The sequence below is a fragment of the Netta rufina genome (assembly GCF_964035555.1).
Source record: "Netta rufina genome assembly, chromosome: 3".
In the NCBI taxonomy this organism is placed as follows: Eukaryota; Metazoa; Chordata; class Aves; order Anseriformes; family Anatidae; genus Netta; species Netta rufina.
In genome coordinates, this window is record NC_140125.1 from 102,839,370 (window position 1) to 102,866,158 (window position 26,789).

At 38.6% G+C, this 26,789-nt stretch overlaps 1 protein-coding gene across 1 annotated transcript in view; it reads left to right on the top strand.

Moving 5' to 3' along the window:
* TRAPPC12 (trafficking protein particle complex subunit 12) overlaps positions 1-23,499 on the top strand; it is a 53,149-nt gene extending 29,650 nt beyond the window's left edge. Inside the window, exons 7-12 of the mRNA XM_084284981.1 lie at positions 6,542-6,614; positions 10,324-10,397; positions 17,577-17,675; positions 20,849-20,949; positions 21,753-21,840; positions 23,172-23,499. Coding sequence (XP_084141107.1) covers positions 6,542-6,614; positions 10,324-10,397; positions 17,577-17,675; positions 20,849-20,949; positions 21,753-21,840; positions 23,172-23,414 — 678 coding nt within the window. The 3' untranslated portion in view covers positions 23,415-23,499. The remainder of the gene's footprint in view (positions 1-6,541; positions 6,615-10,323; positions 10,398-17,576; positions 17,676-20,848; positions 20,950-21,752; positions 21,841-23,171) is intronic.
* The last annotated feature ends 3,290 nt before the right edge of the window (positions 23,500-26,789 follow it).

Genomic DNA, 26,789 nt, shown 5'->3' on the forward strand with positions numbered 1-26,789 from the left:
ACTGGAATGCCGCTATAAGGTCTGCCCAGTGCCTTCTTTTTAGGCTAAACAACCCCAACTCCATCAGCCTGTCTTCATAGGAGAAGCACTCCAGGCCTCTGATCAGCCCCACAGCCCTCCTCTGGACCTGCTCCAGCAGGTCTGGGTCTCTCCTGTGCTGGGGACCCCAGGCCTGAATGTAGTGCTCCAGGTAGGGTCTCCCGAGAGCAGTCATGATCAAAAGATTCTGCTCCATCCTTCAGCAATAGTCTGGATAGCCGGCTTTGGAAATGAATGACAGTCTTTATAAATGGGAATATAAAGACGAACTGCTGAGCTTGTTTTGGGGTTTGTTTGTTTATTTTGATGAAGCTTTCTTTGTTGTTGTTTTGGGGCCTGAGGAGAATTATTTGTTTTGTCAAGTTGCAACATTGCAAAATTTGGGCCTGAATTATAATATGAGATTTGTCAGTGCTGGAATTGGAGTGGTGGTATTGTAAGCACAAGCCTTACCCACTGAACCCAACACCCTGAGCATTAATCATTCATCCTTAAATGCTTTTAACAGAGATCTCCCCTACTAGTCTAATGGAACAGTTATGTACGAATGTTACAATGTGCTAACCTCTAGAAGAAATGAAGCACTATTGCTTTACCTGTGACATTTGAAAATTTGGAACTGTATATGAGATAAACGCACGTGATTATTTTGGGTATTCCTTGGAAGCTTCCTATATTTACTTCTGAAAATAAATTGAATAATGCAAGTGTAGGAATTTGGTAATTGCCAGTTGTATAGATACTGTGGTCTTATGTATATAAAAACCAACTTGCTTCCAGCACAGTTACTAGGGTAACCTAGTATAACCAAGTGTTTACAGTTAAAAATAGTTATTTCTTTTATGAGGGAAAAAGATGAAAGGTTGAAGTAATAAGAAATGAATGTGGCATTTGTTGTAGAGTTGGAAGGAATTAATTTGGAAACAGTTGAGAGAAAGATCTAATTTGGCCAAGAAGTGCTACTTTTTAGCACTTCATGAATGATGTTATCTGTTTGTGACCATCTCATCTAATAACATTACTGCCCAGTTCTCTCCAGCATTGTCCTTCATAAACAGTCCTCCTCAATTTAAAAGTATTTTTATTTTTTTCCAGGATATGTTATACTGCTCTGATGCAGGATTTCTGGGCCTACTGACATTTGCCTGCCCTGGTCTGCAGCAGACCAGGTGTTTCATATCTTGTTTTTGTATGATCTGGTTTTAAGTATTGTGCTGTCACTCTTCAGTAATGAAAGTGTGACTAGATCCCAAAATTTGACTGAAGTTCCTTATCTTGTAAAGGAGGGAGAGAATTGTATGATGTGAATGAGGAAGTGACTTGAGCAGGACGTTCATCAGCCATCTGGTTAACTTTATTGACATGGCCGTATCTCGTTTACAGCGTGATCAGCCATGACTCTCCACAGATTAAAGATACTGGTCAGTAGCGGAATGAAAGAAAAGGAAATTAATTTCCCCACACACACACCTTGACACACTCATTCACAAGACCCTTAAGTTATTTATAACCCTGAGGTGGCTCTGCCTGCTCACTTTTCCTTGAAGTGCATATCCTTAAAGCATATCCACTGTACTAATGAAGCTTCTAAACTATCTTCAAGGTTTTGTTTGAACATGACCTAGGCTGATTGTTTGTTTAAATAAGGGAACCGAGAGAATATAAAATAGGAATAAAGGACATTTGCAAATTAAATATGTGGATTTCCCTGCCTGCTAAGTTCTTGAAGAACAGACCTGTTTACTCATATTCTTACTCCCTCAACCTCTAGATGCATAGATCACTATATGATCCCTTGTGCCCTTGGGGAAAGCTTCTCTGAGGCTTCTGCTGGCTCTTCCCAAGGAGTTCCCCATTCTGGGGGAAGATTTTCCTAGCTTAGGATGTTCAATTGTAGTCCTAATGGGAGCAATCTCCCATTGCTTCTGACAGGTTCCACCAGAGGCAGAGTGCAGTCGCCAGGGCTCCTTTTTAAAATAAAGTACACAGAAGACTACAAAGAAAACATTCCATCCTTCCTATGGTAATATTTTACAATTAGTTTTTCTAGGCACTACATTGCATATAACTACAGTTGTTTGTATCCAAATTAAATATCTTGTATTTTGGAGCAATTCAAAGACAGCTATAGAAACAAGAGTATGAAAAAGGACATCTCATAAATATATTAAAAAAAAAAAAAAAAAGCATTATTTAGATATATGTTTTAATTTTTGTGTGGAATGCTATCAGTCTAATAATCTAGATCTCACCTGGAATGTTTAAGAATAAAGCACATGAAAGCTTATGAAAACCTATGGCATAGCCAAGAAAATAACATAAAGAATTTACACATTATTCTTAATATTTATATGTGACACTTGGGAACCATTTGGGTTGTAACAGAATTAATTGGGGAGCTTTCAACCAAAAACCTCTAGTGTTTTACTTACCTACTTGAAAAAGTGGAAAAATAATCTTCGGTCATCCTTATTTACAGAAGGGCGTACGAATAGTCATTATGTAAATGAGATGATCTTGGAGTCATAAAAACTAGGAGAGAGAAAAGACCTATTAGCTCACCTCGTCTGTCTCTCTGCAATGCAAGGTTGTTTTCTAGTTTTTAATGAGCCAGCCTGTGGAGCTGAGGCCACTTCCCCTGGGAGGCTATTCCAGGCTAATGCTAATGCATTCTTATCGTAAGAAAATTTGTCTTCCTATTTTGCTTCTCTTCCTTAATGTAATTGTGTTATTCCTATCTGATACCTCTTTTTAACCTGCTAAATTCCCTCTTGTTTTTTGTTGTACGCTCTCTGCAGATGCCTGTCAACTTTGGATTAGCTACTCGACTTTAAGATCTAACCATATTTAATTTGACATTATGTTGGTAACTCAGTCTCTTCAGCCCTCATCTACTTATATATTTCTTGTACCTGAATCAGGATTGGAGATTGAGATGAAAAGCATAATTTTTGTTTTCCCTGTATAGGCAATAATGTTTTAAGTTCCTCTAGCATCCCTTTAAATTTGTAATCAAGATCTGATCTGATATTTTACATCTCTTGTCTACAGGTGCAGCATTTAGGAATGAAATAATCTGTGATGCCAAAGGCCTGTTATGGTCTTTTAGGGGAATGAAGTGATATTGTTACTGTCTCTGTGTTATTGCTGGTCTTCCCAACCTGAATTGCCACAAGTTGTTGCCCTTATAAGTCTGCCTTGAAATAAAAGGACTCCAAACAGCCAGGCAGTAAGAGTAACAGTAGTAATTTAAGTCATAAAAAGGGTGGTTCTTTTCCAGCATTCACTCAAAAACATAGGCATGATCATAGTGCTAATTCTGCTAAGGACATGCTATATAATAAATGCTTACCTGGAGACCAAAATGTGAGAAGAGCAATAGTCAGGCTTAAGCTATTCTTGCCCCTTCCTTGTGCCTGAGCTTCCTAGCTGAATGAGGGAGAGCTCCTGGAAATACACATATCCCATAGGGTGATGTATTTTGCTTTTTACCTTTTTTATCCTTCAAGTGGCAGAGCTGTACTGTGCTCTCTACCAGGTGGGTGGAGCAGTGGTAAGTGGATTAACTGCTCTGCTTCCTGAAAAAGCTCCTGCAAGTTGCTCTTCATGTTCAAGAGTCTTGCCACTTGGCCATCTGCTAGTTCCTCTGTAGTTCCACCAATCTTCTTTAAGAGAAGTTGTGTTACTCTTTGACCCTTCCATATACACACTTCATGTATCTCCCAGTCTTTTGTTTTAATTTAGATTAATGAACTTTTCAGTCTCTTAGCTACTGATTGCTTTTGCTCTTTATTTTCATTCAGCTTCCAGTTCTGGATCAGTTACTAAGAATGCATAAGTATTCTATGTCTCGTAGATTATTTCAGTCTGGGAGGTGTTCGTCCTGATGCTTTGTCTGATGAGTTTGTAGAAGTTATGATGATCCTGCACCAAACTGAGTCCCCCAAAAGCCACAATTACAGAAGCACCCAGAAAAAAAAAGGGGGGGGGGGTTCTTTTGAGTAAGAAGGTAATGCTGATGAAAAGTTGTGGAAGAAAAAACAAATTATTAAAAAGAGAAATGGAAGGACAGGAAATTAGAAATACAAAAGGTAGCATGCCTAGGTTAGTAGTTGTGGTACGCAGGTGATGGATAAGGAATGAAACAGGAGGCTTGGTGAAACAGTGCTAGCCAGTTAAACTAGAAATTGTGTCTTTATAAATATTCAAGACAAGGAAAGACATATTTCATACATACAGCTTGTTTAATGTAGATGGTAGAAGTGTTCAGTGTTATTTGTCTTTATATTTGAAACAAGGACGTTTAGAGCTATCGCATATGATATTGGTAGAATAAACAGTTTACCATCTGTGGAAAAGCAGGATGAAGGGATCCGTTAAAATCAAACATTTCATGTCAACTACCATAGCTTACACTGAATAACTACTAGAATCAGTGATTTTATTATTAAACAATTCATGGAAAACTAGGGAAGTGCCTAAATATTGAAAGACTGCAGATGATGTTCCTATACTTAAGAAGGGCAAAAGGAGATAAACCTAGGGAATAAACCAATTAGCCTCAAATCAGCACCGAGTTCTGTTTTAATTACGTTGAGCTTGAGGTGACAGCTAGATATCCCCAAGTAATATCACAGAATGGTTAATGTAATATTCTAATTGTATGCTAATATCCAATTCTTTCCTTTTTTTCTTTTTTTCATGATGCTGTAAGTTGGGGCGTTTTCAGAGAATGGCTTTGTCAAACTAACCTATTGTCTTTTCAAACAAAACAATATGTTTCATTGATGAAGGCACCTCGTTATGCTAACACCATTTCAAGAGTAAGAGCTCTGAGCCTTACTGAAAATGAAAGCTGATCACTAGATTTTTTCCAGGGGAAGGAAGAGATCATGTTTTTTTTAGACTGGATAGAAAACAGACAACAAGGTATTTTTTTGGCTTGTGGGAGAGAAGAGTGTTTTTTACTCTGACAAGGTTACTTGTTATATGCTAGGCATTTAATACTTAAATCTGGTGCTTCGGTTTCTAAGTGTTTTCTAAGTGGCTACACTGCTTGTGAAATTGGGACAGCGATTCAATCTCACAGACATGCTGCTGTGATCTCATAAATTGCCACCTATCAACTAAGTTGTGGTATCTGTACAATTGTTTGCTCATAGCCTCTCAAAATTTGAGGTAAGGCAACTTGCTTTAGCTCTCTATGAACTAAATCAAACTACCTTGTACTTGTCATGGGCTAACAGTTCTTACCAGGAAAATGGCCCTGGCTCATCTGGCATGTGGTAACTGCAGTCATTTCATCGAATGCCTCTCCTACCTCTTAAGTTACTTGTAGCTAAATTTATGACACCTAACTTTAGGCTTTCACTCTAGTCTATGAAAAGAGGTTGGTATGTCTCAGGGCAATTCCTTTCACCTTAAGATGGTGTGAACTCGCTTCGTGGAGGTCCTGATTGCCCTTCATTGACTGTCGGAGGCACCAACACGCTGTCTGAGGCCGGATTAATTTTGCTTTTGAGGATTTCCTGTGTTGTCTTTAAGTGTTTGTTTACAAACCACTGAGCACAACTGGAATGCTTTCCTGGTGTGGAAAAAAAACAATTTCTTATACTGACAGAGGGTAAGAGTGCTCTGTGCAATGTGTTCAAAAGTGCACTCAGGCCCTAGACTGTGATATGCCTTATATTTCACTAATTGTCTAACCACAACGGCTGTTCAAGAGCAACAGCTTTAGTGCTCTTTTTGAAGGAGATCTCAAACAGTATTCTACAACCAAAGTAATAAATTTGTAATAGAACAAAGGGGGTTATTTGTGGGAATGGGAGAACGGATTTGGAGAAACTGTAATGGGATTAGAAAATGGAAAGTTGACTTGCATTTCAAATGGAACTTCACCTGCGTATTTCAAAAGTGCTGAGACACAAGCTTCATTAAGTATACATTTTCATTCTCCCAATCATATTACAAATGTTTCATTCACTCAACAGTTTGGATGATTTAAAATCTATAATAAATAAAGAGAGGCAATAAAACCCAAAGTTTGAGAAGGGAGTCGGAATAAGACCTAAGGGGAATACTTGATTAAGGACAAAAGGAGCAAGGTGTTTTGGAAACCAGAGCCCATGCTTGGGGTGGAGGAGTCAAGAGAGGATGGCTCTCTTAGAAAAATCAATTTGACATTCTTTGTGGTCATTAACATTCATTCTCTGGTGAAGCATATTTCATGTTTTGTTTAACAAAATGTGTATGTCCCCGGAGTGTGCTGACATTTAATGTTCTGTAAGTATCATAAACCTGAATTCTAACATCCTTCTACCGTGTAATGTCTTCCTTTGTGCAATTGATCTAGCTATGGTAATAATCAGTAATTTTGAACTGTATCTAGGTGAAACATTCTTGCCTGAGTTGGTTTTCATATTGACTGTCAATTTTAGATAATTTGCATTTAATACATAGCATTGTTTAAACTCATGTAAGTTACTTTAAAAATTTACTACAGATACTAGAAAATCTGGAACAAGGCTTAGCTGAAGATGGAAGTATGACTAATATTACACAGGAGAACAGACAAGGTAGGTATTCTTTAAACATTTTTTCACAGGCAGTATGGTTTTATCACTTGCCCAAGTATGCCAGAAGTTTTCACAAGACTGCCCCAGAGTTGTTAAAACAGTATTTTTGTAATCTCATAGTCTACTCAGCCTCTGAAATGATACACCTTATACTTTTATTTGCTGGAATTAATTTCACAGTTTTGCCCTTGATCAAACTGTTGCACTAAATCAGGTTTTTTTTCGTACTTAGAAGAAACAAAGAACATGACTACCATCCTTTAGTGATGCATCTAGAAGTGTATTGCTGTCACAGCTTAGATGAATGTTTCATGTTCAGCATTGGCTCATTGGTTCCTCTCAGTCTTCCCACCTAAAATTTAGTGATTTTTTTTTAAGATTGAACTGCTATCAGACAAGGGCTGCATTGGCCTAGGATGTTACTATATTCTAATAGTCTAATTCTCACTGCAACTCTGTGATACATAGAATCCTGAAATACCTAAGTCACTTTTTAAAATGAGTTTCAGAATATACTCATCTAAATAATTTTATATGGAATTATGTTGTTTGTTTTTTTTCCTGTTCCTTCTATCTGAGTTTTTAACTTCAATAGTGTGGGATAAATTACTGTATAAAGGTCATCTAGATAAATTAGTTGTCCAAGTATTTTTTAATGGAATTTATACTAATCAGATCATTTGAGTGTGCTTAAAAATTGAACATGAGATGACATTTTAAGCATTGTTATGGATTAGATGAACCACTTATGGTGCCCAGCAATATGGAAGTTAAAAACATAATACCAAGAAAACAAGAACCTTTCAGCTTCAGCCAACAGCCTAAGGAAATCTTACCAACTTCTTTCCATGCTAGCATTTACCTCTGGAGGGTATGGGAAGTAAAGGTCTGCCTCTGAGATGTGAAGAGGCTGGGTACAGCTCTTGGGTACTCAGCAGAGTGACATATTATAAACAGGTCACTAAAATGATGCCTACATGGAGTGGTGCAGACCTGGTCTGAACTCTTCTGCCTGGTCTTCAAGTTGGTTGGACATAGAGCAGCTTTAATGTGTCAATGTACTTCACTTAATATACCATCTAGATATGCCCTAAAAAAGGAATGCAACTATGAACAGTGTATATCATAGAGGCATTTGCAGATATATTCAAATGAATACACATATTCTTCTCAAAATGGGTTAGGAAAAAGCAGAAAGATAATCTGATATTCCAAATTCATGCACAGCATTTCAGTTTCTGGTTTTCTCTCTTTATAGCTGTTGTTCATCTTGCCTCTGTTCCCTTACCTCCTTTTCCCTGTTATTCCCTTTCTACCCTCATTTTTTGTACTAGTTTTCCCCATATTTTTTTCTGCTTTTTTTTTTTCTTTGTCTTGAAAAGCAAAGGACTTGTTAGGGGACAAGGACTTTTTTTTTTTTTTCCTAGCTGTGTCATCATCCTGTGGCCAGCAGTCTATCTCTGATGTGAGTTTCAGGCTTCTCGTTTTTCCTCACTGCTGCTGCATCAGAGCTGAAATGAGCTCAGAAGGATGTGGTTGGAAAAGCAGCAGCCAGAATTTGCCAGAGGACAAGGCTGCTGAAGCAGTCCCCTTTGCAAGGAGTGTTGGGTGACTGCTGTTGTTTGTGGAGGTCAGCTGGGTCTGCTCCCTGTCTGTTTCTGATAATGCCGTTTTTTTGATGTTTTGTTTTGTTTTCATGTGAGATCTCGCTGAAGCAAAACTTATTAACTTTATTTGAAGACAGACATAATTCATTATGGGGATTATGCCTAGTAAGTAATTTCCTTATTGCTGGTGTAAGAAGGTGCCACGCAAGTCAACTCATCATGTACATCTCCTCTAATCTGAAACAGAGCACCTCACCTGCCAGTTTTTCAACAGGAGAAGAATTCTAGCATCACTTACCTGGCAATGCATTCTAGAAGATGCCAATTCTGCAATTTAGTGCACAGTGTTTGTATTAAAATGGCTGGCAGTATGGAGTACAGTCCTTGACAAATAGCAAAACTGAATGCTTAGAATGCGAGCAAGTGGTTTTCAGGCATTTTTCAGGCATCACATAATGATCTGGTGTTGGGTTTTCAATTTTGTTTACGGCTTTGCAGGTTTCCTTTAACCCCTTTCTGCCAGCACTAAGAAGCCTCATCCACAGGCCTACCCAATTTCAAGGTCAGAGCCAGTTCCTGTTTAGTTATAGCACTGACTGAAGACATCTGGTGTGTCTGCTTTGCAATCCTTTTTAAGTATTGTGGCTGGTGCTGCTGGATTGTGAGCAGGAAACCTAGATGTCTCCACTGCAGAAATCAGCATCTCATTTGTTGTTACCTAAGTCCTTGGTAAGATCCTGAAAAATTGAACATGGTTACCAAACTAGGGGGACATGCAAACAGGGAGATAAGCACAAGTGAAATAATAAAGGAGAGTTAAGAAGAGATTTATTTAATTATGTCCAGGTTTTACAGACACCCCCAAGGAAAGAAAAAATGTAGCATACAATAATTGCTCAGTGTTTACAGCAGTCTCTCCATTAACAGCACTAGCAATGTGTGGTCAAGGGAGAATTCCTAAAACAAAAGCTAGCATTAATGAACAATTTTAAGGTACAGTGAATGACATACTGGATTCAGTCTTGGTGCCCCTTCTTTTGACAAAGGTAATTTGGAAATGCTGACATAGATTTTTTGTTCTTGTTGTGGGTGGGGAGTGGTGAAGGTGTTTTTAGGAAGTGAAGGGGAGTAGACATTTCACCAGACTCTGTTCTTATTTGTAATGGCATTTATGTGTGTTAAAAAAAAATAATCTGTGCGACCTGCCATGCTTTTCATCATAGCATACATTATGGATACAAATGAGTGGTCTCAGTTATCACAGTCTCATTGAAATAGCCTCTTCGCCCTTTCCTCTCCCCTCCTTCTCAAATCATTACAGTGACCTTGACAGCTGATTGACTGAGACCTATTTATTTTCCAAATGTACTGAATTAATACTCCTAACATTTATTTTGGAGGATTAGAGGAATATTTCTAGCATTGATCTGGGGAAATGGATTGAGAAAAATAAGGATCTATGTGAACTATTCTCTTAAAACATGAGGAGTCTGTCTGCAAACCAAAAGAGAAAAAAAAAAAATCTGCTGCTGCAGCTTTTAATGCCTGCAAGCTCCGGGAGCATGGGGAAAGCAGACAGGCTTGGCAGATTTTTTCCAGCACAGCTCTAAGCCAGAGGCAAGCAGAAATAGTCCCAGACTCAGACAGTTCTGACCCTGCACATTTTGGCTCTGAAATGGCATTAGCTGTGTTTGATTTTTGAGTTTATCTCATTTAATCCTGTAGATTATATGTTTTTAAAATTGATACTCATTATCACTCTAATCTTTTTTATGCATCTTTTGTTCTTATATTGGAAAATATGTGGCTGCTTCTTCTGGTGTTTAATATTTGGCCTGAGCTCAAAGCTGAGCGGCTGTCTGTTGCTCTGCGCTGTTACAGCGTGTATGGTCCCCAGAACTGCTTGAGTAATTCCCTTGGAGAGATGCAGGATTTTCTGTCTGATGGTGCAGTGTAGCAGAGAATTAAAAATTCTCGGCTAAAACCCACTGGTGTTAACGAGGTGGATCTTTCAAAATCGTAATTCATAGGAGCAATAATTGATGGCAAGAAAGAACCTCTAATTTATTTGTGCAAATTCACAAGCTGCTCTTATTTTGCAGCCTCTGTTCAGCTGTGGAGGTCACGTCTGGGCCGGGTGATGTACTCCATGGCAAACTGTCTGCTAATGATGAAGGTACGTGGGTGGCAGCAACTGCAGAGGTACCGTATATTCCAGAATAGAATGTCAGAGAAAGTGCAGGAGAATTACTGGTGCATAGATAAGGGTACCTGACTGTACTCGGAGGTTTTGCATAGTGAAGAATTAATTAGACTTAATAATGCCTTATTTAATAGATAACCATTTGAAGTAATGTTCTTCGGGAACATATCTGCACTTATTTCTCCCCAAATCATCCCGGAGAACGTGCAGTAACAATACCGAATTTACATTTTTAAATTGAATTTTTCTAACACTTAACTAAATGCTGTAATTAAAAGCAATTATGTGCTCTGTCTTTTTCAAACTGTGCACTAAGAATGTTGCTCTGTGTATGCACATTATGAATACTATAGGCTTGGTATATGATGAAGATCCAGAACATCTAAATACATCCTTCCTATCTCAATTGTAAGATAGCTTCTTTCAGGTTTAAATCCGCACTAATGGGTGGGGAAAAGAGAAAGGAATAAAAGGAAAACCTAACTACCACTGTTTTGTTGTTTCTCTCTTGTTTCCCCCTTACTCCTTAAGCACTTTTTGCTGCATTTGGTGGAACACTGGCTTCTCTTTGTGATCAGAAAACTTGAGAAATATGACAATTCCTGCCATTCACCTCATAGTCAGGGAAATAGGGATATTGCCATTCTAGGCATGCAAAAAACTGCTGTTATGCTGAGTTTAACTGTGCTTCACAAATCAATTAACAGCAACAGGCTCAGAGCAATTCTGTCAGCACTATAACCTTCACAGGCCGAGCTCCTTGCTCCCTGCTAGTTGGTTGTCGAAGGTCATGTCAAACCTGACGTTTACTAAGCTGCTTCCCAGGCTGGGCCTCCTTGATGCTCTGTTCGTAATATTGTAGTAACTCAGAAAGCATGCATCACATACAGTTATCCAAATACTGCTTTATATAAAACAGAATGCCCTATTTATGTGAATTAGGGAAAACAGAAATTTCTGTTCATAATTATGTTGTGATCAGAACAATTCTGTCCTGAATAGAAATAATTGTCCATTAAACCATGAAGTATTTTTAAGAATTAATAAGCACTTGTTTTGAAGTAGGTACTTGACATAGGTTCAGTTCTTAAGGAACTTGCTTTTTCAAAAAACAAGTGGAGAGAAGCACAACATATTTGTGAATACTAGTTATCAACTTTTTGGAAATGATATCTCAGAAATACTGCAGCTCAGATGCTTCTTAAGATCAGTTTTATTTAGGGCCTCACTGCTGTTAATTTAGAAATTTACACTTCCACAGTAACTTCCAGACTACCCGCAACTGCATGTTAATGCACAAGTGCTCCCATTTGAAACTTGAATTTAGCACATAGGCTGTGGAGCAGTTGGGAATCTCACAAGTTTCAGAAATATTCCTATATGGAGTAGTAGAGAGCTGGGGTTGTTCAGCCTGGAGAAGAGAAGGTTCCAGAAAGACCTTACAGCAGCCTTCCAGTACGTAAAGGTGGGCCTACAGGAAAGCTGGGGAGGGACTCTTTGTCAGGGGGCGTAGTGATAAGACAAGAAGTCATGGCTTTAAACTAAAAGAGGGGAGATAAGGAATAAATTCTTCACTCAGAGGGTGGTGAGGCACTGGAACAGGTTGCCCAGAGAAGCTGTGGATGCCCCATCCCTGGAGGTGTTCAAGGCCAGGCTGGATGGGGCTTTGGGCAACCTGATCTAGTGGGAGGTGTCCCTGCCTATGGCAGGGGCATTGGAACCAGGTGATCTTTAAAGTCTCTTCCAATCCAAACTATTCCATGATTCTGTGATTTTCAAACACAGTCTTATTACAGTTAAAATCAGAGTAGTGCATCAAGTTAATTTATTCTGCTTATGTGACAAATCCTTGCTGAAAGAATTGTATTGGTTATTTATAAATGTACTAATTTTAAGGCCACTGTAACATACAGAAAACTGTAATCATCTTCTCCACCTTCTAGAGTATTCCAATTTCTTCAAATAATTTTAACACACTTCTGTTAATTCTCTCATGAACAATTATATTAATTGAACAACATTCTACATCTACAGTTGTTTTTGCTGTTGTGTAAAACACTTTAAAAACTAAATGTTTTATTCAAGTGTTTCAAGTATATATAATAATTTGAAAAAAAATATTATTCCCCAAGTCAGTGTCATGCATTGCCATCTAGTGTACATTTAAAATACTGCAATGTGGTCATATTTGGTCCCCAAGTACTATTCGGTAAATTGAATAGCTTGTGCTATTAGTAGATTAATAATAATTTATTTTTTTAAGTTAAAACAATTCAACAATGGTATAAAGCAAAGGCTGACTATATTATTCTTGTTAACCTGTTTCTTTGCCCGACAAACTTCAGTAGTATTTCGGGAATAGTCTTGTCAGAATTGACTCTTCAAAATAAAAAAAAAAAATACTTTGAACGGATGTTGGACCTATGTCTCTTTAAATCTAATTCAGCTATATTCAAATTCAGTTTGGTTTATTTCTTGTCATCTCTCTTCTCTGTTACTTATCTGACCTAAGGAATTCTGTTCATGATTTTTGTCTTTTTAAATACATTATATGGCCTCTTTAGTTTCACAGCTGAACATCTCATTAAATTATTGAGGTGGAGGAGTAGATTGTTTTGAAGGTAGCGAATGAGGTGTAAATAAGTGCTTTAACCAGACTTGCACAAGAAACCAATTAGTCATAAGTCTCTTTTACCCTGGGACCATTTCTTTTACTGAATTCTGCCTGCTACAGTTCAGTAGCAGTTTAAGGCAGTCTTACTGCTAGTAAGACTATATGTATATTTTCTGTTCATCACCTTTCCCTTGGACAACCTTTCTTAAACATATTCTTGCTCTTCTCCATACACCATTATTGGACTTTAAGTGACAGAAACAAAGACATGGTGGATCTCGGTCACAGCAACTGAATCAGCTTTTACATTTTCGTGTGAACAAGGGGCAACTCAAGGGAGGAGGTAGAAATACAGCAGGAAGGAAAGGGGAGACCACTTAACATGCATCGCTACAGACTTTCATTTATAAGAACCGTGGGCTTAAGTCACTGTGAAACTGTACCCTGAATATAGCAGCATGAGAGAACATTCATTTAAAATGCAACTGATGATGTGCATTGCTTCATTTCAACAATATAATTGCAAAATGTCTGTCATTTTACTAAATCACCATGGAAGTGTCTTAAGAACTTTTTAAAGTTCTTTTCATCTGAGCTAAAATTGCTTTTGACATTATCCTACAAGACTTTTACCTCTCTGAGGAATAAATACTTAAGTACTTTCCATATATATTATAAATGCACTCTAATTAAGAGCATATTTTGCATTTTGTAAGATTTTTTTGTCAGTTTTGTTTTAGCTTTTGTAGAGCTTGCCCTTAGTAAAAACAAAAGCATTAGAATTGTTTTTCGTTTGGGTCTAAATACAATTAAAACTACACTTGAAGAAGGAGCTAGCACCTTGTACTAATGGTGCAAGGGACTGATGCATAAGGACTTTGGTTGCATAAGGAGAAAGACTGCATGAATCATGTCTTTTGCCTAACTGTGCTGCAGTACGACACTCTGGATTCATAATGCTGTGAATCTCTGCTTTCATAACCCTTCTTCAAATGCACGAGCTAGAGAGGAAGGGCGAGTTATCCATCCTCTTCTCCCAAATTACGGTCTTCATGAGCTTTACTGTTTGTAATAACTAAAGCTGATTTGTAATCTGTTGTTTCTGAACCAAATATTCGCATTCTACACATCATGATCATTTATGTTTATTTCTAAATATCTCATAACTGATTTTTAAGTACTTAAAGTGAGGAGGGAAAACCACAAACGTGTAATACAGTGACCATTAAAGGAAATACAGTTACACTGCAGTGCATCAGGGGAAAACAAACCCCACTTGCCATTTTTGTGCAGGCAGATCCAGTGGCTTAAGACAACATTTTTTTGGATGATTATATCTAATGTTAGCTCTGAATTTTTTTGTAATTAAAGAAATACTGAATTATTAAACAATACCAACTCTCATTCGTATCCTGAATTGTGTAACTTTAATTCTTCTTTTGGGATTTCTTATGAAGGTGTTGAAAATCTGAAGGGTCACAATTTGTAGAAGTTAAAGACTGTGATAATATATCAACCCTACCTTTAAGTCTTAAGATCACAAGCTGACTGGTTTTGTTTTGTTTTTACTGCCAGTACTTAATATTTCTTACTCATCCCAACCAAAACTTGTATTAAACAAGATTCCACTCTTCTGAGAGGGTTTCTCATTTATCATTCTCACAGACAATTGTTCTTTTACCATGTCCCAGTAGCAAAGCAGGGAATTAAAATCTGGTCTTCAGTAGATAAGACTAAATATCATGTACTTTACAATATGCTCCTTCAGAAGGAATTGTCAAATAAGGTGCTTTTGTAACATAAAATGGGTGGCATATTTCTGTGTCACCTGGCAGTATACAGGATACCCCAGAAATCTACTACTGCTTCTGTGATAAATAAGTGGGGGGGAGTATACACATATAAAATTTACCGCATGCAGTAAGTTTTATGTGCATGTACTGAAGCAATTACAAGATGAATCAGAATCACAGAATCGTCTAGGTTAGAAGAGACTTCCAAGATCACCTAGTCCAACCTGTGACCTAACACTAACCAGTCCTTCACTAAACCATATGAAATTGTATTTAGAAGCAAGTCTGGATGCTGTCATAACGCTTTACTGTTTCATGCTGGGCCCAGCCTTGCCTGTGCTCAGGTGTGGTTTTAGACCTACGTGACTTTATCTCTTGTCATCTCCTAGAAGAAATGGGTCCCATTCCTGTGACAGGCACTGCAGGGCATGGGGTAAATACACACAGGTGCTGTGTGAGGTACCATCACATAGAAACAAAGTGCAATATGTTTCCTGATCCTCAAATACAGTGCATAGGCTCTTACTGCCTCACCTCTACTCTCACATTTTAGGAGGTGTGAACCTTTACATACTCCTAGTTATAATACACATATAATGCACATAATACATAATACAATGCTTGATAGGGAATGCAAAAGGGGAAGAGGGTTTGTTTGCCTGACTAGGCCAAGCCTGCCCCTGCAGCACAGACCTCCAAGATGTTATTTGTCTGCTTGTTCCTACCAAGGTTGGCTCGTTACCTATGCTAGGCAGCCTGTGATGTTATAATTGGGCAAACAGTGCCCCCTCGTGCAGCTTATGCTGGCCAAGACTTTCCTTCAGTCAGTTCATACTGAGCTGACAGAAGCACTTTTCTTTCAACTTAACCACAAGGTCTCCAGGGAATTGTGTGGGGGATGTGAGTGCAACAGCCCTGTCCCTCACAGTTCTGCTGCACGTCTTTGTCACATGGACTAAGCTGGAGTGTACGTGAGAGTGACCACCAGGAAAGGGACTGCTTTAGACTACAGAATAGAAGACATTGAGCACAAAAGCTATAATTTGATGTAATAAAATTATTTGTCCAGTAAGTACATTGTTATTCGCAAAGGGATAAAACTCAAAGTCACAGACAATCTTTTGTTTATTTATAAATGATACTCTTGCAAGGATTAATAGCTAATAAATTAAATAAATAAATAAATAAATATAGTGTGGCTGGGCAACCAGTTCAGAGGAGCCTTGTTCCATGAATTTTATGCAATACCTAACACTCTTGGACTTCATGATCAAACAAGTCCTGTAGCAAGAGCTGTTACAGTGAAAATTGAGTTTGTCCTGTCATAAATTCATGAGGAATTTTGGTAGTATAAATTACATCGTGTTTGAGTTGTGAATGCTAAATGAATCGGAATTTAAACAAATATATTGTTGCCCGTATGGCATGTTTGTTGTCTTTGCTCTGAACTCTTGCCATTACAACTAATGAGCATGGACATGGCATGGCATACTAGAGTTGGAATACTCTATATGCTAGATGTTCAAATTTAATATGTATTTTTAATATATATTTAACATGTGCAATATACAAGTTGCTTGCAAATGAAGGGTCCTGCAAAGTGCTCCTGGGGTTGTTTAAGCCAGTCTCTACTATCATAGGTTATGTAATTGCTCTTGTAGCTAAGACTCTAAAGACTTCTCAAGTTTTTTGTGTATATGAAGAAATTAGTATGTTCCAAAGAGTGACCTGATGCCTGGGACAAATAGGGCTCAGTCACTTTAAATACAATCTCAGAAAAAGAAATACATTACACCTGGGGCATGCGGCCTCCTCAGACTAAGGAGGAGATGAGGAATAAGTACATTTAGCAGTAGCTGGGATCACATCAGCAATGAGTTAAATAAGCACTGTAACAAAACAAAACAAAAAAAAAGGCATGGTACAGAGTATCCCGAGATGTCTGTGCCATTTTAAAAGATTGTTCTTTGATATATTTTGCTTCTGAACACCTACCACAAGTTCTTGTATGAAGGTGAAGGGCAAAACTGCCAGGAAGCACCAGGTCAGTACAGCACATAGCCTTCTGTCTTTGCAAATGCCTGTTTTTTATAAACAAATGCATATTTTCCCTGCCTCTGCTCTGAATTGATCAAAGAAGCTGTAGCTGAGACTAGTGCAACCTTGTGCCCTGTGGATGTACCCACTACATGTGTTTCCCTTGGCCACTAGTTTTTCATCTGAAAACATGGAAGACGTTTTAGTTTCCGTAACATTACTTTGTGTTTTTCACAAGTTAAAAGCATGTGCACAAACAGTTCCCAAAGCTTCTCAACACAAACTATGTAATCATGCATATACTTTAAACATGTGACACTTCCACATGTGAGACTACCTACACCTGAGTCACATGCAAGGCTTTTGATTCTCATCCTAAATCATAATCCATGCAGGAGAGTAAATGTGGGTTTTTTTGAATGAAATGAAAGAACGCAGTAAAGAGATTCGTTCTCCTGGCATTGAGCTACAAATAGAATATGATCCAGTTGCAAAATAAATAAAGGAAGGTCCCTGTTTTAAGCAGTTCCAGTATAACTGATAATATAGACAGCCTACAGTGATAGGCAGAAATTCTGTCCCATTCACAAGTTGCAATTATTTTGATTCTGTTTACATATATCTTTAAAAAGAAGGCTACATAAAGGCCTGAGCTTAAGTATCTGGTGCTGCGCTCAAGTATCTGGTTGTGTGCTTTTCACCCCTCAGGACTATGTGCTTGCTGTAGATGCTTATCACTCTGTCATCAAATATTACCCACAGCAAGAGCCTCAGCTGCTGAGTGGAATTGGAAGGATTTTCCTTCAGGTATGTATTTGGTTCTATATATGCTAGGTAATGTTCCTATTGACAGCTATATAGTGAATAATTGTTGCATTTAGAACGAGAGCTAAAACTGTATCAGATTGTAGAGGCAGTGGACAAAACTAAAAAACTTTCACCATGTGATAATGCTAGGAAATACGAAGCACTAGTATTAAAATGGCATATGTGTACATTAGTGAATAAAAAAGGTGCTATAGAAAATTATGCTAATGATTTAATCAAAAAGCAACATTGTACACTTACTGAAAGTGAAGAGGCCCAGATCTGATGTACGGCCAGCCTTTAGCTGTTTCCTTACTATAAATGGGAAATGGGGATGAGAGAAATGGAGAATTCAGAGGCTACCACAGAGAAATGTTAAGAAGCACTCTAATTCTGCCAGCAATCACCTGACCTCTGAAACAGAAATTCACGTGTGATAAAGAAACAGTGAGTGCATTTTAGTCTCTAGTATTTATTGTGTGTTTCTAATAGACTCTGTTTGCTGGCTGACCTGTCCAAAATTGCCATTTAAATAACACATTAAAGAATTTCAAAAGTGGAAAGCTGTCTGACCTTACCCTCTACAATACTGAAAAAATATAAAATAAAATAAAGGTAAAAGTGGTAAATAAATCCTAGGAGCACTTCAGAAAAATAACATGTTCCCAGACAAACAGCACAGTGTTTTGCAGGCTCCTGTTAGAAAAGAGGAGTTGTACTATTCTCCCTGACCACTATGGATAGAACAAAAGGTGGCATAAAAAATGCAGCAGGGGAGAGTGTGTTTTCTAATAGTAAGGGTATTTAAGAATTCTGGAATGAGTTTTCCAGGGAGGTTGTGTAATATACACCATTTGAGAGCTTTAAGGGGACTTTCACACATTTGTCACAAACATCTTCAGTAATGCTAGTCCTGGTTTTGAACAAAAAGTTGATTTCATGAAGGTCCCCACCTGAAGGCTGCCTGGTTTGCATGGTTTTATGCTCCTGAAATAGTTTAGTTTCCTTCCTTTTGATAGATTTATTTTACCCAGTAGTGAGTTTTCTTCTCCTTCCGTCTCTCCATCTTAAAATTAGACACTGTACCAGGAAGCCTCGCCAAAAATATGAGCGCATCCTCCTACGAAACATAAATTGCTAGCTTGTTTACCAAAGGGACCTTCTTCAGAGAAAATATTTTTCTTTTCTCAGATAGCAATGTATGTGACATGCACTTAGGTGAAATACCTGTTTCCTTCTAGGAATCCCCTTTCTGTCCCCTTTCCAATAAAACTTCTTTGTCCTTAAGCCAGCTTTCACATCCCTTTCCTTCAGCCTGCGTGATTCACTAGCCAGTAGTTTTCAATCTGCAGGTGGACTGTCTCCCCACAGTGACCCATTTGTTGGGGCTGTTTTCTGACACGTTTTGGTCTGATGTGTTCAAGTTGTCCTGTGATCTCTGGCTTTAACCCAGAAACACCTTGTGAATTGACTAAGCACAGGTCCTACGCTAGTACCAGGCTATTGTGTTCTCGTTTTCATGCTTATTGACAGCTTCTGCTTGTGAGCAGTAAGCATCTGTCTTAATTTTCCGTGGACTAACACAGAATCATAGAATCACAGAATCGTCTAGGTTGGAAGAGACCTTCTAGATCACCTAGTCCAACCTCTGACCTAACGGTAACCAGTCCTTCACTAAAACATATCCCTAAGCTCTACATCTAAACGTCTTTTAAAGACCTCCAGGGATGGTGACTCCACCACTTCCCTGGGCAGCCTGTTCCAATGTCTAACAACCCTTGCGGTAAAGAAGTTCTTCCTAACATCCAACCTAAAACTCCCCTGGCTCAACTTAAGCCCATTCCCCCTCATCCTGTCGCCAGACACGTGGGAGAACAGACCAACCCCCACCTTGCTACAGCCTCCCTTGAGGTACCTGTAGAGAGCGATAAGGTCACCCCTGAGCCTCCTTTTCTCTAGGCTGAACAAGCCCAGCTCTCTCAGCTGCTCCTCGTAGGACTTGTTCTCCAGACCCCTCACCAGCTTCGTTGCCCTTCTCTGAACCCGCTCAAGCATCTCAATGTCCTTCTTGTAGCGAGGGGCCCAAAACTGAACACAGTACTTGAGGTGCGGCCTCACCAGAGCCAAGTATAGGGGGACAATCACTTCCCTCACCATGCTGGCCACACTCCTGCTTATGCAAGCCAGGATGCTGTTGGCCTTCTTGGCCACCTGAGCACACTGCTGGCTCATATTCAGCCGACCATCAACCAATACTCCCAGGTCCTTCTCCGCCAGGCAGCTTTCCAACCACTCATCTCCCAGCCTGTAGCTCTGCTTGGGGTTACTGCACCCCAGGTGCAGGACCCAGCACTTGGCCTTGTTGAACTTCATGCAGTTGACCTCAGCCGATCGGTCCAGCCTATCCAGATCCTTCTGCAGAGCCTTCCTACCCTCAAGCAGATCGACACACACACCTAACTTGGTGTCATCTGCAAACTTACTGAGGGTGCAGTCGATCCCCTCATCCAGATCATCGATAAAGATATTAAAGAGAACTGGCCCCAGTACCAAGCCCTGGGGAATGCCACTAGTGACCAGCCTCCAACTGGATTTGACTCCATTCACCACAACAATTTGGGCCCAGCTATCCAGCCAGTTTTTAACCCAACAAAGCGTATTCCAGTCCAAGCCATGAGCAGCCAGTTTCTTGAAGAGAATGTTGTGGGAAATTGAAATGTTGTGGGAAAAGGAGTGATGACACTCAGCACTTGCAGGGCAAGCAGGTGATCAGACCCAGTCATCATGGGTTTATGAAAGGCAGGTGCTGCTGGAAGTAAGTCTGACCTCTCATTTTCAGCTAATTTTACAAACTCTGGAGCGAGTTACAACAAAAGAGCCAAATGAGGAGGTGTGGCACCACTACTCTACAGTACATGAGTGCTTCACAAACACAGCTGAAAATCACTGCCCTAGATAAAACTGTACATGGTGGTGGTGTTCTTTTTTGTAATCTTAGTGTGGCTCTTCAGATACCTTGTTTGATAACAGATGTTACCCAGTCGTCTTGGTACCAAACAATTAGATAATGGACTTCAATATGTTTTCATGTTCTTATCCTTTGTAGAAGATGTAATCAGCCTGGATTTCTTTTCTTCTTATTGTGGTAACTTTCTCACAATTTTGCTGTCTAGATTGGAGACATAAAAACTGCAGAAAAGTACTTTCAAGACGTTGAAAAAGTGACTCACAAATTGGATGGACTACAGAGCCAGATTATGGTTTTAATGAACAGGTAGGTAATTTAATGGCTAAATGAATCTTTAAAATATAGTTTTTCAAAGTATACATAATGAGTATCAAACTACCCTTGACACAATTAAGTTCTCTTTCTGTCTTTTATATAACTACATCTGTTGTAAGGGAGACTGAATGGAATGTAGACCCATGAGATATGTATTACTTGGTACAGTCCTGTTATCCAGCATTGAAATTGTGATCCTTCAGTTGATTTTATGAAGCTTTTTCTCATTCTACCAGGCATTGTATGTTTTCAGTCTGCTTTTTGAATATACATTTGCATAAATAATGCTTAGGAGAGGAGAAGCTATTTGGGGCCCTTATCCCACAGTCAGATCTGCTAGGAAAGCTGCTGCCTCTTTAGTTTCAAAAAATGCTCGAAAACACAGCAGTAATTGAGTTTCATGATGGGGGGCTCAGTTTTGTAATGTTTAGCACATTGCCTAATACATTTAGAAAATACAATTCAAAAGTGCTCTGAAAATGATATAGCATGGCTAATTTCCTAAAGAGAAATAATTCCAGGAAGAGAGTATCTACATTTAAATTAATGAAAACACAGCGAAGACTCTTGCTTTGGTAGGCAGAATATATAATAGCCAAATGATCCAAGTTGTCATTCCATTTGTCTGTAAATCAGTGTCTCCTTGCTGGTTCAAGATTACACCGTGAAGAACAAATGTCAGAAACTCTCACATCTATAATAGGAAAAATAAAAAATGATGTCCATTCTTTTTAAAATATATTATCACCTTGGGTTTTCCAGGAGAACTCATTCATGTGTCACTTACTTTCTAGAGCATTCCTCCACCTTGGTCAGAATAATTTTGCAGAAGCTCATCGATTTTTCACAGAAATTTTAAGGATCGACTCATCAAATGCTGTGGTAAATTTCCAAATTGCTACATTTATAATGAACACCTAAATTATTCTTGTAATGCCTTCATACATGTATTTAATAAGTACCCAGAGTATGCTCAGAGCTTTATAGAAAAATTAGATGTGGCCTGTATGCCAAAGAACTTTTAGTATACGTGAGGTTAAGATACAAAGGTGGGAAGTGAAGAACTGGTGAATACTTAGACATGCATGAAGGCATTGCAAATCATTATGTTTATGGGATCTTTGCAAAAGTGCTTTTTTTTTTTTTTTTTTTTGCATTCACTGTGTATAGGCATGCATGTCAGAAAAAGAAATAGCAGCTGCCAACATATGTAAAAGTAACATGATTTCACACAGTGTTGAAGGAACATAATCATTTTTGAAATGACATTTTTAACATGGTACACATCAGAGCCTTGGATTCCCATCACAAAAGGAGATCAAAGAAGAGCTGTTTGTTTATTTACTTTGCTATTTGTACCTGTGGCAGCTTTCAGTGCATGGTCATATAGGAGCATCCCTGAGAACTCAGACAGCTTATCCCCAAAAGCCTGATCTGAGACGACTTAAAAATGGAGGGGACTGAGTTTCAGAAGTGCATGAACTGCATCATTTTGCAGGCTGTAAAGTAGTATGTACTATAAACTCTGAGAAATCAATAAGGTTTCCTGAAGAGAGAGAGAAAGACTTTTTAAAAGGGTGTATTATTCCTTTATCTGCAGCTTTCAGATTCTGCAGCTAAACAAGTTATATGACTTTGTACTGGTGGAATCCTTTGTTAACTCATAAAACCTGTTGTTAGGAGAAGAAAATGCACTTGACTTGATACCTTAAGATGTATTAGACTGCCCTATTTGCTGAACTTCCTTAAAGTAAATTGTAGATGCCTTTGTGATAGGTTAATTTATTCCTGTTGCTTGTGTGGATTTTCTATACGTAAGCCAGAGAGAAAAACACTGTAGAAGATACAGTGAAGTCATTTAAAAAAAAAAAAAAAAAGACAGTATGCAGAAGCTTATGTAGTTTTTGAAATCTGATTCATTTTCCCACTTAACTATCTAATGTTCTATACTATTTATATTACATTTTATACTCTTATCTTTTAGAGTTTGTGTTCTTACAAGTCAGCGCATCCTACTAGCACAGGATAACTCTTGAGAAAAGAAGAAAAGGTTAGGATTAGGTGACTGAGAATCTATTTTAGTTGCTTGTGCACACAAAATAGTAGTACATAGCACATAGTAAATGATTAGATTTCCTTTTTACTTTCTCACTCATCACTTGTAAATATATATATACATACACACATTCATTTATGATATATTTTTTCTCTAGGCTAATAACAATGCTGCTGTTTGTCTTCTTTATCTGGGAAAACTCAAGGATTCCCTTCGCCAGTTGGAAGGAATGGTTCAGCAGGACCCTAAGCACTACCTGCATGAGAGTGTTCTCTTCAACCTGACAACTATGTATGAACTGGAGTCATCTCGCAGTATGCAGAAGAAGCAGGCCCTTTTAGAGGCTGTAGCTATCAAAGAGGGTGATAGCTTTAATACTCAGTGTCTCAAGTTAGGATAGATCATTTCCAACTAATTTTCTCCTGCAAAGCCGATTTTAAAAGTTGTATATACTTCTTGCTAATGTGTAAATGTAAAATAAAATCTATCCAGTTATAAATAGTCAGTGGCATTCCTACAGAATCTGTGTTGTCTCTAACAGCCCTATCACTGTGAAGATTTTGTGCTGACCTAAAGTCAGCTTTATCCCTGCAAGTCTGTTCCTGTCTAGTTATTTCTCATTACAGTACATATGTGCATATATATATACAAACACTCAGTTACTCCAGTGCTTCCTTTTATAAGAAAAAATGCATTTGACCTTATTCGTCTTGATGACTGTTAGTGTTTTTCAGTAATTAGCGAGTAAATGATCTGAGATAATTTCATCAGCTAAATTTACTGACAGAATATCAGTGTGTTATAGAAATTCTGAATGCACATTTATTCAGTTGCTTTTCTTGTGTGTATCTTACTTCCCCTAATCAGAATACTGACACTACTAGACTTTTGTATGTCCACTGCTCTCAAATGAGGTTGCTAGAAAACCACCATACAAAGTCACAGAATGGTTGTTCTTAGAAAGGACCTCTGAAGATCATCTGTGCAGCATCTCAGCTCAAGCAGGACTACCCAGAACAAGCTGCCCAGGACCAAGCTGTCCAGGTGGCTTTTGAAGATCTCCAGGTAAGGAGACTCCACAACACCCCTGGGCAACCTGTGCCAGTGCTCTGTCACCCACACAGTGAAGAAGTGTTTCCTGATATTTAAACAGAACCTCTTTTGTTCCAATTTGTGCCTTTTGTCCTGGCATTGGCTGCTACTGAACAGAGCCTGGCTCCATAGAATTTGTTCCTTTCTTGCAGTATATTGTACATTTTTTATTTTTTGTACATATTTTATTTATACATATTTTTATTTATTATTGTACAAATGTACATACAAATCAGTGGCTGAGTATGTACTAATCAACTGAAAGAAATTAAATTGGTATTTCTGTGGCTTGGCCTCTAGGTTCCATAGCTGAGTCTGAATTAAACTTGTGCAGCACCTGGGTAGACTTGTCCTAAGATACCAGTACTAACAACAATGAAAGATTCAGCACCTCCTCTTTCAAGTGGGCTTAAGCACCATTTACCTATCTTTAGGAAGCATTAAAATACAGTGAAATAAAAAGTTATTTCTGCATTACTCTTTATTAGCTTTTACATTTAATTTAAATATTTTTATAATTTTAGATGAAGTTTTAAGAGTAATTGGACAAATTCTTAGTTCAAGTTGTATAACAGAGTTGAAATCAGTGTCGTTTTCAGGATTTCACAACTCTTAATCTGATCCAATAGTTACTCATTATAAGTAATTTTAGTGTTTTCTCCAACATAGGTCACTTTTTCTTGTGTGGGGGATTTCTTAGCAGATAGGGAGGGATCCTGGTACATAAACTTCCTCATATTTGAAGGTTTTGAGAGCACTGAATGAGTCCAGTTAAATAAATTTATAATGATACATAAATTAATAACATATAGCAGAGATTCCCATGCTTTTTGCTTAAGGTCAGCTGTCTCGTTCCATTGTTGTCTGATCTACTCACCTCTGCAACTCCGAAAGATGCTTTCAGGAAGCTTGATTTGTCTTTCCTAATTCTAAATGAAATTAGCTGGAGTCATCATCACCCAGAACACGGAAGCCATCCAGCTCTACAGTCCAGGAAAAAAATGGTTTCTTTTTTGATTCAGCAGTCCCTTACACTCACTGCATGTGTAAATGACAACCTGTGTCCAGATCAGCAGAGAACAAGAATTTACGGTCCTAGTCAGTCAAATAATCATTAAAACAGAAACACCATGAAAACATAACCCCCTGTTCTCTAAGTTTCTCTAATTTCTAATTCATACATATGACATTCATACATTTCAGTATGTTTGCTGTGTTCTCATTAGCAGAAGCTTTTACTTGAATAAAAACATCAGTAGAGGAGACTTGGACTGGGTGACCTCCAAGCTCAGTGAGCCATTAAACAAGTGACATCCTGGTAGACTTGCAAAATAATTAAAATTTAAATGCAAAGGCATATCATCACTGCAGGATTTATGCAAATTGTTAAATGTTTATAAAAATGCAAGAAATGGTGTCAATGTCACTGGATGGCTTGGGCTTAACATATATAGAAGTGTTCGAATTTCCTGTGTTCAGACAACTACACATCTAAATGCTGTGTATGGTGTTAAAGCATTAAAGCTAAGGAAAAAAAAATTGTCCTCAAAACATTAATTACACCAGGCAATCCTGTTAAATTCAATGAATTCAGCTGAATTTAATGAGGGTTCCTGGTGTAAATGAGGGCAGCGCTCAGTTCTAAAACACAGCAGGCATGTGTCATCTGGCTAAGTGAGAAAAGCTGCAGAGAGTAGAGCCTGAATGAGATGATTGTTGTATTCGAGTCTTAAAGCTTAATGTGCCTTAACAGAAGTTTTGCATTTAAATTTCCTCTTTTATTAAAAAAAGAAGCAAATATGCTGTACTTCAGGCATTCAGATAATTACATTATGCACAGAGACCCTGAGCCTCAAAAGCACTTCAGCAGCTCTCTGCCATTCCTCATACCTAACTGCAGTTCAGGTGATGCTGGCGTCCTCCAAGCAGCTGCTTACTTTTATTTTCCTAGTGCCTCAGTTTTCAGAGAGGCCACGTTAAATATTCCCCCAAACACAGGTGCAGACGTGCCCAAGCACTCAGGCTCCACGGTGGACTTCAGCCAGCATACAGGGAAGGATGCGCGGTCCTCCACCTACCCCATCTTTCATGTCAGCGTGAGCACTCATGCGGTTCTGCACAAGCTGGCTGAGCTCCTGACCTGGCTGAAAAACTGACCAAGGCAGCAAAAACCTTCTGCAGCTTGACGTTCATCCTGAGGGTAACAAAACGAGGATGTACCAGGAGTAACCACCCACCTGGATGGGCTGCAAAGTTTCATGCATTATCGTAGTTTAAGAAGTGGTAGGCAGCCAATCCTTTTCTGAAGCCTTTGCTGCAGGTGTCTCCCAGATCAAATCAGAGGGGAATAAGTGGGCTGTGACCAGGTAAGTTATGTCTGTCTTACTCATATGTCAGCTAATGTGCTTCATCAATCACGTGCACTGCAGTCCTCCAACAGATGTCTGCCAGGTACTCAGCACCCCATCTCCAGTCAGATTTAGCTGTAGTGCAAAGTTTGTATTCCTTCTCTGCTTCACCGTGCAATCAATCCAAGCAGTGTGCTGAAAACAAGCCTGAAACATAAAATACAGATAGAAATTTATTGCAAATAGGTGGAACCACAGCAGCCAGAGTCATCCTCAGGCTGCTCAGAGAGAAACCACCAAGATTGCTGCTGTCATGAGCAGAGGCCAAGGAAACT